Source organism: Myripristis murdjan, chromosome 12 (assembly GCF_902150065.1).
Source record: "Myripristis murdjan chromosome 12, fMyrMur1.1, whole genome shotgun sequence".
Taxonomy (NCBI): Eukaryota; Metazoa; Chordata; class Actinopteri; order Holocentriformes; family Holocentridae; genus Myripristis; species Myripristis murdjan.
The window spans coordinates 19,856,997-19,871,656 of record NC_043991.1 but is presented as its reverse complement, the minus strand read 5'-3'; the positions used below and the strand labels follow the sequence as shown (position 1 = coordinate 19,871,656).

Below are 14,660 nucleotides of genomic sequence, written 5' to 3'. Positions count from 1 at the left end.
CAACGCCATGGTCCACACGCGTAGATCACCGTCCTCCGCGCACTGCTCCCTGGGTCTTGTAGTTTTATGGAAAGAGTGGACAGAAGCCGCTTTAAGGGGCTTCACCGTGATGAAAACTACAACTACCACAAGAGGGGTCGGTGGCTACGTCTGGGTCGCATGACAGGAGACACAAATGCCGCGTTCACGTCATTTTGGGAAGAAAGGTAGAAGTCGGAATTTATAAACACAACTATATCAGTGACCAGGACAGTGAAGTAAGATAACGTTACAGTTCCTCATGGCCATGGCAACATGTCACATTGTTGACCTATTAATTTCACAAAATAAACTCGGGTCTACGGCACGCAGCGTTGGTTTGTTGTTCTAAAATCATGTATGATAACAGCAGTTTTACATTTGGATTTAATTACTTCTAACGGTCGCCCATTATCAAGTTACTCCCGTTATTCCCAGTACAACATCACAGCGTTCAGAAACATATCATTATTCCCAATGACATTGTTGTTATACGTTTATTATAATTTATTTATTTTATTGTTACTTTCAAATGACCCCATTATTAACCTTTCCATTATGTTGCACTTTTTGCTTACCCTTATTGTCAATATTTGTTTGTTTGTTTGTTTGTTTGTTTGTTTGTTTGTTTGTTTGTTTGTTTGTTTTATACCTTCCCTGACTTGTATAATACAATTCAGAAATTAAAATTTTTAAAAAGCTGTGCTTACAAGTTGGATGATGATGTGAACGCCATCAGGCTATTTACAAGTCAGAAACTGGTAAAGTTATGTCAAAATAGGGTGCGCTTGATTTGGCACCCAGTCTACCCGGTTTCTAAGGAAATGGGGCATGAGTGGAAAACAGGTTTTTGGTCGCTGCTGAGGTGACAGCCACATAACCAATATTTCTACCTACCATATTCCCATTCAAACAAAAAATTCAGAGTAAATATCAGTTATTACGCTTCATAACCAAATCCACTATCCCCTGTAGTTGTCAGCCGTGTGCTTTGTGTTTTCTTCTTTCTTTTCTCCGTCTTGTCAAGATGAGGGAGGCAGTGCATGACCTGGCTGATTTCAGAGTTTGTGCCACCACCATTCAGAAAGAGCACAGCTGATGAAATCTGTTGATTTTGATGACCCTGTGACCTTTGCTCTAGCGCCACCAACAGGTCAAACAGTTAATCTTGCACACTAATATCTCCAAAAGTTTTTGCATTGCCATGAAAATTTGTTTACACCATTCATGTTGGGTAAATAATGACTCTTGTCAACTTTGGTGACTATGAGCTTCCCTCTAGCGCCACCAGCAGGCCCAGTGGGGCATCCATTGGGGCACTTGTTTTTTTACTTATATTTTACTGTATTTAGCTGCTTTCTACTCTTTTGTTAATTATTATATCATAATCTACTTTTTTTCTACAGTTTTCCTTTATTTATTTCAGCTCATACAAAAACACTGCATTACTTTTTTTTTTTTTTTGCTGTATTTGACAGTGATGGTAGAGAGAGACGGGAACAGCAGGGCACAGAGAGGGGATAATATGCAAAGGGCTTGGTGGGCCAGAATCAAGCCTGGGCAGCTGCAGTGAAGACTTTACCTTGATACAGTGCATCCAGAAAGTATTCACAGCACTTCACTTTTTCCACATTTTGTTATGTTACAGCCTTATTCCAAAATGGTTTAAATTCATTTTTCCCTCAAATTTCTACACACAACACCCCGTAATGACAATGTGAAAAAAGTTTTTTTGAATTTTTTGCAAATCTATTAAAAATAAAAAACTAAGAAATCACATGTGCATAAGTATTCACAGCCTTTGCCATGAAGCTCAAAAATGAGCTCAGGTGCATCCTGTTTCCACTGATCATCCTTGAGATGTTTCTGCAGCTTAATTGGAGTCCACCTGTGGTAAATTCAGTTGATTGGACATGATTTGGAAAGGCACACACCTGTCTATATAAGGTCCCACAGTTGACAGTGCATGTCAGAGCACAAACCAAGCATGAAGTCAAAGGAATTGTATGTAGACCTCCGAGACAGGATTGTCTCTAGGCACAAATCTGGGGAAGGGTACAGACAAATTTCTGCTGCTTTGAAGGTCCCAATGAGCACTGTGGCCTCCATCATCCGTAAGTGGAAGAAGTTTGGAACCACCAGGACTCTTCCTAGAGCTGGCCGGACATCTAAACTGAGCGATCGGGGGAGAAGGGCCTTAGTCAGGGGGGTGACCAAGACCCCGATGGTCACTCTGTCAGAGCTCCAGAGTTCCTCTGTGGAGAGAGGAGAACCTTCCAGAAGGACAACCATCTCTGCAGCAATCCACCAATCAGGCCTGTATGGTAGAGTGGCCAGACAGAAGCCACTCCTTAGTAAAAGGCACATGGCAGCCCCCTGGAGTTTGCCAAAAGGCACCTGAAGGATTCTCAGACCATGAGAAACAAAATCCTCTGGTCTGATGAGACAAAGATTGAACTCTTTGGTGTGAATGCCAGGCATCACGTTTGGAAGAAACCAGACACCGCTCATCACCAGGCCAATACCATCCCTACAGTGAAGCATGGTGGTGGCAGCATCATGCTGTGGGGATGTTTTTCAGCGGCAAGAATTGGGAGACTAGTCAGGATAGAGGGAAAGATGAATGCAGCAGTGTACAGAGACATCCTGGATGAAAACCTGCTTCAGAGTGCTCTTGACCTCAAACTGGGGCAACGGTTCATCTTTCAGCAGGACAACGACCCTAAGCACACAGCCAAGATATCAAAGGAGTGGCTTCAGGACAACAACTCTGTGAATGTCCTTGAACGGCCCAGCCAGAGCCCAGACTTGAATCCGATTGAACATCTCTGGAGAGATCTGAAAATGGCTGTGCACCGACACTTCCCATCCAACCTGATGGAGCTTGAGAGGTGCTGCAAAGAGGAATGGGCGAAACTGCCCAAAGATAGGTGTGCCAAGCTTGTGGCATCGTATTCAAAAAGACTTTAGGCTGTAATTGCTGCCAAAGGGGCATCAACAAAGTATTGAGCAAAGGCTGTGAATACTTATGTACATGTGATTTCTCAGTTCTTTTTTTATTTTTAATAAATTTGCAAAAATTTCAAAAAAACTTTTCACATTGTCATTATGGTGTGTTGTGTGTAGAATTTTGAGGAAAAAAATGAATTTAATCCATTTTGGAATAAGGCTGTAACGTAACAAAATGTGGAAAAAGTGAAGCGCTGTGAATACTTTCCAGATGCACTGTAAGTGGTACACGCTCCAGGCACCCCCCGCGCATTGAAATGAATGTACAAAATATATAAATAAATTTTAATTTGATTTACATCATTCTTAGCCGTGTCTATACACTGTCCTCAATGATGTCAGTTTTAGATATCTGACTTTGTTTTTGTACTTGCTGTAGCACAGTAAGCATGCTTCCACAATTATTTTGTACAAAAAATAATGTTGAACAATATGCAATAACGCAATGCTTGATCATTACGTTATTGCATGTGACTGTGGTCGAAATGCATGTTGGCAGGAGAGTAGTCCCGTTCTACTGAGTCGCATTACAAATGTTATTGTCACAGCTATGATTTCTAATTTACAATAGAATTGTTAGTGGAGAAAACAGTTAAATTCAAGTTAGGTAAGGCACTGAAATGCTTCTATATTTAAACTGATGAATAAAACAAAAACTGAAGTGTGACCGTCCTCTTTCTCAAACACAACAAGCCATCGGTCTACAGCACAACACAGCCAATCCAACTTGAAAGAGTGGTTTGACAGCTGCAGTGCATGCTGGGTAGCCCTCAGCTGTGTCCCGTTGCGTCCTCCTTTACCTTGGGACCTGGAGACTGATTTTGACACCACCATCTTGCACGCTGTCCCAATGCCAGAGGAAACAAATGTGAAGCAGCTCCAGAGTCTCCTTCGTGGGACCTTGGACCCATATCAGTTGAAAGTCAGCTGATCACCATCGATTTGGGGAATGTTTGCCCAAGATTATTTGCTGACAATAATAAAATAGTACACTGGATTTTTTTTAACCTTAAAAATATATTTTGTACGTACGGTGTAGTTCCAAAATTCAGTAAGATACAAATTCAAACAGTACTCTTATTTTAAACGTCAACAAAAGAAAAAGTAAAATGCTTAATGGACTGCAATAAGTGTGTTGTGAAGCATAATGTTTTTTATAGCACAATATTGTAACTTCATTTTGAATATGCCAGTCATTGCAGAGCTTTGTAATTGGCTATTAGCCTGACACTGGTGATAGGACCACTTCATCTGTAATGATGACAACATAAAGAAACAACTGCTTCCTTCGCTCACTCCTTTCCTCCCTTCCTTTCCTCACATCCTTCAAGTTACTCTCTGGTCAGAGACAGCGAACATATAAAGATGGAAAAGACAATACATCATAGTGACAGCCACCAGTGCCAGACTCTGGTGCCACTTGTATTGAAGTGAAATGGATGGGCATTAGAAAAAAAAACAAAAAAAAAAAAACGCTCTAAACCACCATAGCTCTGCTGCCTGAACTGTGACAGGACAGAAACTCTACTATAAAACAAAACACTATCCAATGTGCACATTTATTGTCCTTGTGATTAGATTCAAAACATCAGGAGTGTAGTTTCATTAACGACAACTCAAACTGGGGGTCTGATGGACATCACCTATTTAGGCTATTTGTCTAACATAGTGGAATCTCTGTCCTGTCAGAGTTCAAACAACAGCACTGTGGTGGTTTTTAGTTGGATTTTCCATTCCCGTCCCATCCACCTCAGTGCGAGTGACGCCAGTGGCTGTCACTGTGACGTGTTGTCTTTCAGAGAGATGATAGTGAGGGGAAACAGGCAGTAGGAACAAAAAGCAGGACACACCCTGATTGAGTTTGGACAACAACATCCAAACATGATGGGAGCAGTTTTGTCCCAAAGAAAGCACCACATTCTTGACACACTCGGCCGAGGATCATTTATTGAAGCACGCCCTGTTCCATAGAGTTACACTGTTAGTATTATAACATCATCAGTAAATATGTTACACCTTTTACGATACAACAGTCAGTTATTAACATTGCAATGTAATCTCATTACATTGTCCAAGAGTTTTATTTTATTTTTATTTTTTTTCCATATTTTGAGATGTTATTGCTGTATCCTGCTAAAATCACATTGCCAGTACAATCTCACAATGTAGGATTTCACTTCCTCCCTCTGGTTGGTGCAGGCTACTTGTGTTTTTGTTCCTGGCTCAAAGGTAGGTAAGGCCACACAAGGGATCACAGCCACCACCTCTGGTTAGAGGACAGCTCCATAAATAACTGGGGCATCCCGCCATCTATAATATCCCAATATGTGTGTGAGTGTGAAGCAAGGCTTTGCTGAAAAAGAGCATCCATGGTCAGCAAAACTACCCTGGGTATAAAGTCATAAAAATCAATAAATAAACCAAGAACAGGCCCATCTAATACCAAGAGGGGAAAAACATAAAAGTCAAGTCATTTCTTTGTGGGGTAATGAGTAAATCTTCCAGTTAGTTGAATATATAAGGCAGGCATTCAATTTGTATTCTGAATGCAGGCCCAGTGAAACTGATATGAGCTGTAGTTAAGATGCACTAAAGCAAAACTTTAAGGTACTTTGTGGAGATGAATAGATCTACATTCATTGTTGTTAAAAAAAAAAATACCTTAGATTTTTTTATTAATATAATATTTTTGGAGATGTTATGCAGGATGGATAGAGGTATATAGGTAGATAGATGATAAATGTGAATGTAGCCTACATACAAATGGCAGACACCCTTTTTAAGAAGATGCGTGAGATGGAATAGAAGACAAAGAGACAATTTGAATATTTTGCACGTCACCCAAACACGTGGCCGATGCACAAAAAATCTCTCCTGTATATATGTTGCATACCTCCTGTCTGATGTAGAAAACATACACACTTTGCTAAATACTGTAATTTGCTAGAGAAACTGTAGAGCATTTGTGCAGAGGGCATGAAATGATGTAGAGCTCTTCATACAGTGTAGACTTTTTTTTATGATTGATTATTGAAAGAAATGCCCTAAAAAGACCTAATCTCTTTATAACAATAGTCATAAGCAGTCAACACATGATTAGATGTTTTTTCCTTAATACTTAAAAAATGATACATGACAGTTTTATTACATGATATTGTTGTAACACTAAACACTTTTTTCGTTTAAGATTAAATTTTACGATTTTATTCCTTTTGTTAATTTTGCTACAGTGTTTAAACCATGTAACTAATGGAGTATGTCTTTTTACATGCACATTGAAGGTACTTGAAGCCTACCACGTGCACATCTAACAACAAGAATTGAGAATTGAGTATCTACAGCACCACTTTGTTGTCATCAGGGTTAATCACAAATGACTCGATCTACAATTCCCTCATTGATTTGTATAAGTCCAGATATTACAATATCATCTTCGATTGTAAACAAATGTGAACATGCCACGAGAAGTCATACCAAACATCGGTAGACACTCCCTTTGTGCATGTGAGGTACAATAAAAATCAAAACCAAAACAAACAAACAAACAAACATAGAACAACCCAAAAAATACATAAATCATACAGTTTTTAAACAAATGGCTAACATCAGGTCGAGTTTGAGTTTGTACTGGGTATTCAGTCCCTGATAAGGCCTAACGCTAGACTCTGATGTCATTCCCAAAAACAAAGAGTAGCTTGATATTCAGGCTCTGTTTCCACTCCATTATTCAGTCTGAAAAATTGCAGATTAGCTAATGTCTGATTTGAATTTGAGTGATTGACGAATCGTAGTTTTCAGTCGACACAGTAGCTGCTTCAGCCAGTTTACAGGGCCTTTTCAAATCAGTCTAGCTTAGCGACTTTAGCTACCAAAAAAAAAAAAAGTCAGTTAGCATTGACACTTTTACCGTTTATACCAAGGCAATTTGTTGGTGAAGGGGCTCATAACAAATGGAAAGGCTCCATATTGCCAAAAAGCCAATGAAAAACATCTGGAGGAAGAATTCAGAGAAGTTGCACTAATTTTAGTTAGTTACTGTATGTCCCTGGGTCGTTTTTCAACCAAGAAACTGAGAAACTACACTTGAACTGGCAACAGCAGACCCATAGGAACCATAGGTCTGCAATCAGGCTAGGTAAATAGCTCTCACAGAGAATATCAAACTATGAGGCTTTTACTACTGACATGGCATACGTGCTGTTGTCATAGTATGTCATATATCTGGAGTACTACACTTTGTTTCTGAGCATGACATCACTGAGTCTGCCCTTAACATTTGTTTTCCAAGACATGCAGACTTGGCACCAGTGCAAGAGAAACATTAACCTTTTGTTCAGCGGCTCACTGCGCCTCACATATGGTGATATTTATTCTTTTCTTCATTTATAGTAGTCGTTGGGCATAATTTCCAGGAAAAGTCATTTACATTCTCACTTTCCACAGTGCATCTTGGGGTAAAGGATTAACAAAATATTTTCTCTTTTTTGTATCCATTCCTGAGGAAGTATTTAAGAAAAAAAAACAAGATAAAATATACCTCTCTTTTCTTACATCAATCAAATGTCACTAAAATGATTGTTTCACATGCAGGTATTAATGTTCTCCAGTCAATATCGTGCCTTAAGTCACATCCCGTGGATTGCTTTCAGCATCCAAACTCTATACACTTTATTTCTCTAATGCTACACTTAAAGGACCGTACCACTGATTTTGAAAGTTTGGCCCACTCACTACAATTTACCCACAATTTACATTGCTACAAACCATTTTGCAAATCATGCAGGGGTACATATAATCAAAATCCCTCTATTCATAAATATCTTAGTGGAATGAATGGAAACCAATGGCTGGATAAAAAGGAGGAAAAATGATGTGGGCATTCTAAAATATGGCTGCTTGCTTTCGGAAAAGATTGGCAGCAATCTTAAGTGGATATATTTTGTAGATATGATAAACCTGAACAATCACTGGTATGGTCCTTTAATACACCTTAGTTGAATAAAAAATCTACTGCAACACAACACAGCTGGGTCAGTGACTTGTCCCCACCAGGAGGGGTCTGTGTCCTACAACAGATGACATTCATCTCCCTCCTATAGTTTAGACCTCTAAAGAGTCCCAGCGGGTCTTCTGCACTTGCCTGCAGTGCTCAGACCTCAGAGAATCTCAGATATCAGAAGGTATCAAACCTTTCATCATCAAAACCTTTTTGTCAGATCAGCCTTTCCTCTGGTGGGACTTTCAGCATGCTGTCCATCTCCAAGCGCGCTCCGGCCAGCTCCTGGGCACTGGGGCTGTAGGCGCCCTCTGACTGGCGCTTCTTCCTTGCTGTTAGTACCATGAAGGTCAAGCTGATGATCAGTATTAGCACACAGAAGCAGATGAGTGGGATGGCCACCACGAGCCAAGGAACCCTGTCTTTTTGGGCTTGTTTCTGCAAAGGCAAGGGGGCAAAAGGAGAGCGATCATCAGTGATGTACAAATGATTGTGATTTAAATAACAGGGGAATCTATGATATTTCACTGAAAGAATAATGAAAAGATTAAAAGACCTACATTTGTATCACAAATTGGGCCGCTGTAGCCAGGCAGGCATATACACGCAAAGCTATTGAACCGATCCAAACAGGAACCACCATTTCGACAGGGATTAGATTCACACTCGTCTACTTCCATCTCACACCTGAAACAGAGCACATGGATGGCACAAAAGGCAAACGTTAAAAATTACAACACACTGAATGTGCTGCTCTATACTACACAACTTTGGCAGATTAATTCAAGAGCGCAATCAGACATTTTCATTCCTGTTAATATTTGAATAAATCCATCATCATCTGCAATTTCACAAAGTTACCAAATTACCGGCTCAAAATATCTGAATGAGTTTACCTGTTGCCACCAAACCCTGGCATGCAGGTGCAGTTGGCTCCCCACAGCCCATCATTGCAGACGCCCTCATTTGCACACTCAACGTCTTTACCACACTCTATTGGCGGATAGTCCCACCTGTAGGAGAGACGTGTTGAACAATGCTTTAATGGTGACTGCAAGAACTGTGGTCATCTTTAATTATGCATCATCTATCATGAAGGTAATCTGTTTTCTATGGAAAAGAATTAGGGCCACACTAAAGTATATAAATAAGTTCTTAGGTTAATCTCAGAATTGTGACGAAAAAACTCAGAAATCTGTGATAAAAGCCAGATTTTAGTTTTTAATTCTGAGGAAAAAAGTGAGAATTTTGAGGGGGGGAGTTGGATTATTATGGGATTGACTTTTTCCAGAATTCAGAATTACGCCTACTGTCTCAGAACTCTCAGAACTATTCAAAATAATAAAAGAATTATTATTATTATATAGTATTAGAATACAAAGTATTATATAAATATCCCACAGCTTAGATTTACACTAATAATTTACTGTCTGTCGAATTTAGAGAGGGGTACCAGACAGGGGTACCCACTTTCCCCATTTCTTTTTGCTTTAGCAACAATTATCATTTTTGTTTGGCACTAATCCTCTTCCATAGTTTCTTCTTCGCTATTCACTTTGATAAAAAAATAAATGGGTTAGTGTTTGTACTCACTGGCATAGTGGGCCACTATACTCAGCGGGACATTTACAGGTGTACATGTTCAGTCCATCCTCACATGTGCCTCCATGTTCGCAGGCATGATGCTCACACTCGTCCACATCTTCACTGCAGAGTGTGCCAGCGTATCCAGGGTGGCAGTGGCACTCAAAGCCAGCCAAGTAGTCTTTACAGCTGCCATGAACGCAGGGCCCAGATGCACAATCATCTGTGTCTGTCTCGCAGTGTTCTCCCTCCCAGCCGGAGCTGCACTCACAGCCAAATTTATTAAAGAGATCCACACAGGTTGCTCCATTTAGACAGGGATCCGAATTACAAACAGGGGCGCTGGTGCAACCGATTTTAACCTTTCGCTTTCCAACCATATGGAACTGGGAACGCTGCGGGGCCTTATGGTCATCCACAAAGGGAAGGTGGACATCTCCAACCCTCACTGCACCCAAGCAACCCGTGAAGCTTTCCGCAATAGCCAACACAGCCCCCTTCTCATTGAGAAAGTGAAGGCTTCCAGTGACCTGTGGCATGCTGCTGGCATCTGTGATTCCATCAACGGTGATCACCCAAGGAGAGGCCTCGCTGTCTTTCTCTGCCATTGAGATCGTCACACGATGCCAGCTCCCATCAGCTACTCGCCGGACTCCACTAAAGACCAAGGCTTCGACGCTGTTGCCGATGTGGATTTCCACCCGAACCGAAGAGTCTAGCAGCCCCACCACGAGCAGATCAGAGCCATGAGCAGCCCGCAGTAGCACAGCATTCTCTGAGCGAGTCCGCAGCTCCATATACACGGTCGTCACCGGTCCGGCCAGGCTGCCTCCAGCACTGTACCGCACAGGGTTGTTCTCAAAAGTGGCATTATACACACCTGAAGTTTAACAGATGAAAAACAATAAAGTGGAATTCATAAAAAAGACTAATAACAATAATAGCAATGTACTCTTCAACAAGTGCTTGACACTGGAAGGCACACTCTTTGATTTTCGTTAAGTACTTTTGTTTTTACTTTTTGTTGTACTGTACAAAAAAACATTGTTTTGGCATTTAACTTCAGAAAAGTGCCCCCTACTGGTTGCCTTTGCTATTTCGAAACTCATTTACAGTCGCAGTTCTTCATTTGGGCGGAAACTTTAGGGTTTTAGGGGCACTGTTGTTGCGTATAACCAAAAGGAGTGTGAAACGTAACTGTTTTTCTCGTCTAAGATCTGGCCTAGTTTAACATGACAAATAATAATGAATAATAATGCAGTAGCTATTTCTATTGGCTGTTATCAAAAGGATGCCACTAATCCTACTCTAACCATAGTTATGAATTTGTACAAACACTTACATTCATATCCATCAGGAAGGTCCACACAATGGCCGCCATTGACACATGGATCACTGACACACCACACGCGGGTTTCACACGTCTTTCCAGTGTATTGTTCCGGACAAGAACAAGTGAAATCATTGAAGGTGATAGTACACTGTCCTCCGTGTTCACATGGCTCCACCTTTGGAGTAAAATATTGGGATTTTGTAAATACATAAATAATAAAGACACAAGCAGCTCAGACAGTAAAGAATCTTGGTTGCACTAACAAGGATTCATTTTTTACCAGGGGTGCAGATGAACGTTTTTTTCTCTCTCTCTCTTATGATTCCTGGGTGCTGACACTACACATGAGTCGGTCTTTAATTTAAAAAAATTTCATTTGAGTACTTGATGTTTTTTTTGTAAGAAAGCATTGCCATCTAAATTTAATACTACTCATTTAAATTAGGTTTAACTCACTATACTTGGTTTTACTAAAACATGATTAGTTTATAATTGCGAAACGCAGTTTAATTTTAAATCTGGATTTTCTTATTTTAAACATAAGCATATCAGCTATCTTAAGTGCCTTTGTAACCTCTGAATGCATTTAAAGAGCTTTCCTGTTAGGATGACAAACTAAATAAATATTTCTCACCTTGCAAGTGTCATCACTGATGCAGCCCATCTTTACGTTTTCAGCATCACTTGGTAAATACACTTTGTCCTCGTCAGAGCTGCTCCATGCGTCCACCTCCAGATGCACCGCGTCCAAACGAAGGTCCTGCAGGCAGCCTTTGAAGTGCCCGCCCCACACTTCAGAGTCCCAGTTTTCTGGAAGACCTCCCACATAGGCTAAATCCCCAGAGTTCACCTCCACGTCAGGGATCTCTCCTATCCTGTAGCGAAGACCAGCATGCTGAAAGATCACCTGGCCATGTTGAACCTCTAACTGTAGCAGCTGCTTCTCACCGGTGGTGACAAAAATTGGCGCGGTCAAAGGGGCACCACTGGGAAGAGAGCTGACAAACAGCCTCCCCATTCCCAGGTACACTGAGAAGTAAACCTCTCCCTCCTCCTCTTTTGTGAATCTTCTTAGCTGAAAGAGGAGGCCATCTGGCTTTAATGACCTCAAAAAGAAAGAAAGGCTAAAGTTGCTCCTGTGGGTCTTGCCGACATCATAGGCACTGAAGCTCAGTGTGTCTTCGTGGCTGTAGGTCCATGAGGGGAATTCTGTCAGGGCAGAATGACATTTAATATTATCAAACAAAATGGAGGATATACAAAAAAATAAGTAATCACTTTTCAGAGGCAGGGTAGCTTTCAAAAACAGATTTTTTTTTTTTTTTTTTACTGTCCACGGCCCAATAATAAATTTTATTTATGTAACACCTGTCCATATAGCACTTGCATGCCAGTTTACTGACTGGTTTAACAATCAGTGAACAATCAAATCTAATAAAATGAGGATAATAAAAACAAGAAAAGCAAGGGAGAAAATAAAACAGGCTGAGGAAGGTAAAGTGTGCTGTGGCTCGTAAGGAAACTAAGATATCAGAAATATAGTTGGGTGCCAGACCAGGCCGAGCTTTAAAAGTAATCTATTAAATCTTTATCAACACTATATTTAAGCAGCAGCCAGTGCAGGGAAGCTGAAATCGGGGTTTGTTTGGCACCAGATAAAATCTTTGCTGCAGCATTCTGAACAGTCTGAGGGTGAAAGAGCAATTTTTGGCATTTGAGAAAACATGGAGACCTGTCTTAAGTTGCCTGGGCGACACAAAAGATGATCTAGACTAACATTTACAATGTCCCTGTGTGATCTTCATACCTGCTAAGCCCTCCTTTATGTAGTGAATATTTTTCCTTTCTTTTCCTTTTGTGCTTTTGTATCAGTGTGTGAAAAACATTCTGCTCACACACAGTTTTGTACTGCAATCTTCAAATATCCCAATAAAAGTGTTAAAAAAAATAATGATAATAAATTTGCCGGTTTTGAAAGTAGTTACCTTCAGAGCAGCTGTCACCATGGAAGGGACGGGAGCAGTCGCAGCGGTAGCTGGTCCACAGGTCCACGCAGTGTCCATTTCCAGAGCAGGGATCAGGCTCGCACCATTCAGTCTTACTACAGCCCAGCTCATGGTTTTGGTCTCCTGGAAGAGCTTGGGGCAGGATAGGCTTGGAGTCTATCATCAGGTCTTCCATGCACCCAATGAAACCTGCAGCGCTCACAGTGTTGGCGAGAAGCCCCTCTGGTGCTCCACCCACATAGACGTCAGTGAAAGCCTCAGAGGGCTGGAAACGTGGTCCATCTGGGCCACCGTCTGTAACTCTGCATCCATCCCTGTCACAGCCAGGACCTTTCAAAATCAAAACCAGGCCCTCTTTGACCACGAATACATGTGCATCCCACCAGTCTCCGTCATTAACGTGCCCGGGGAATGTCACATCCAGTTCTGACTCCTCAGAAAAGGCTTTTGCATGGAGACCACCTCTCACAATCTCCAACAAGAGGTGGTTGTCTGCATCGCCTCTATAGAAGAGCAACATATTTGATATTGTTGTCCTGAAGCGTAGCTGTACCCCTGGCCCGTGGTGGACTTGGTGCTCGGTTTCCCGCCTTCTCCGCTCTTCTAAAACAACTTGAATGTGAATGAACCCGGGGGTGGAGAAGGAGAACGTCGTCTGTGTGGAACACTGCTCGTCGTAGAAGCCGTGAGGGCACAAGCAAGTGTGGCCATGTTCTCCGTCCTCCAGCCACGGGTGGCAGGTGGCTCCGTTCTGGCATTCGTGATCCACACAGCCATAGAGTTTAATATCACAGTGGTCACCTCCCCAAGGAAGTTCACCTTCTTCCACCTCAGGACAATGGCAGGTGTAGGATGCCACGCCATCTTCGCACCAGCCGCCATTCTGACAGGGCTGGCTCTCACATTCATCAATGTTGACCTCACAAGTCTCACCTGAGAGGAGATGACACAGAACTTAGATATGATGGTGGCTTGGTAACCTTTTACAAAAAATTTTCCCTATGAAAACTGAAAAGTAAAAATTTAAGAAAAGGCATAACCACACAATGTTTTTAATTCCATTGTGTCAGCTGAGCCACCAGAGGTAAACAGTGTGCTGCTTAAAACTGGCATGGCATGCTAATATTATCATTATGCAAGAATGTACTTCTTCTTAAGCTTGTGTTTTTGCAAATGGTGAGTTTTTGGAAAGGCTGCATGTGTGCATGTGAAAGGCTCTCAGTGCAAGTGCCAAGTTTGTGTTTGGCTCATGACTAATGTTGGCTTACTTTAACCCTTTGAAACCTGAGCAAATTCACTTAATTTGTTTCAAAAATATGGGAAAATGGTGATTCATTTATTCATTCATTCTCATTTTTTCTTTATTCTAGTGTATACAAAACAAAACAAAAAAAGCTGTTACACATACCCACATTGAACTTGAAATATTGCTAATTGCTTGCTAATCATACTGACCTATATGAAAGAATAGAATATGTACTATCTATAGATGCATAAATATAGTATTTAGGGTGAACTGTTTCTTACCGTCCAAAACTGTACTCACCTGTAAATCCATCAGAGCATGTGCATGTGTAGCCATTAATCTGATCCTCACAAGTGCCACCATTCTGGCAGGGATCAGACTCACACTCATCAATGTTGACAGAGCAGTTCTCTCCTGTAATGTTGAAGGGGAAAAAAGCAAATGCTTTACAGAGAGTAATACATGCAA

General features: G+C 41.2%; 1 protein-coding gene across 2 annotated transcripts in view; it reads right to left on the bottom strand.

Moving 5' to 3' along the window:
* Positions 1-4,959: 4,959 nt before the first annotated feature.
* The window catches only part of crb2a (crumbs cell polarity complex component 2a), a 34,291-nt gene continuing 24,590 nt past the window's right edge, over positions 4,960-14,660 (bottom strand). For both annotated transcript variants that reach the window (XM_030064695.1, XM_030064694.1), the window contains 8 exons: positions 14,493-14,606; positions 12,926-13,879; positions 11,575-12,149; positions 10,950-11,115; positions 9,617-10,487; positions 8,920-9,036; positions 8,584-8,710; positions 4,960-8,461 (listed from right to left, as the gene is read on the bottom strand). In XM_030064695.1, the coding sequence (XP_029920555.1) occupies positions 8,240-8,461; positions 8,584-8,710; positions 8,920-9,036; positions 9,617-10,487; positions 10,950-11,115; positions 11,575-12,149; positions 12,926-13,879; positions 14,493-14,606 (3,146 nt within the window). In that variant the 3' untranslated portion in view covers positions 4,960-8,239. The remainder of the gene's footprint in view (positions 8,462-8,583; positions 8,711-8,919; positions 9,037-9,616; positions 10,488-10,949; positions 11,116-11,574; positions 12,150-12,925; positions 13,880-14,492; positions 14,607-14,660) is intronic.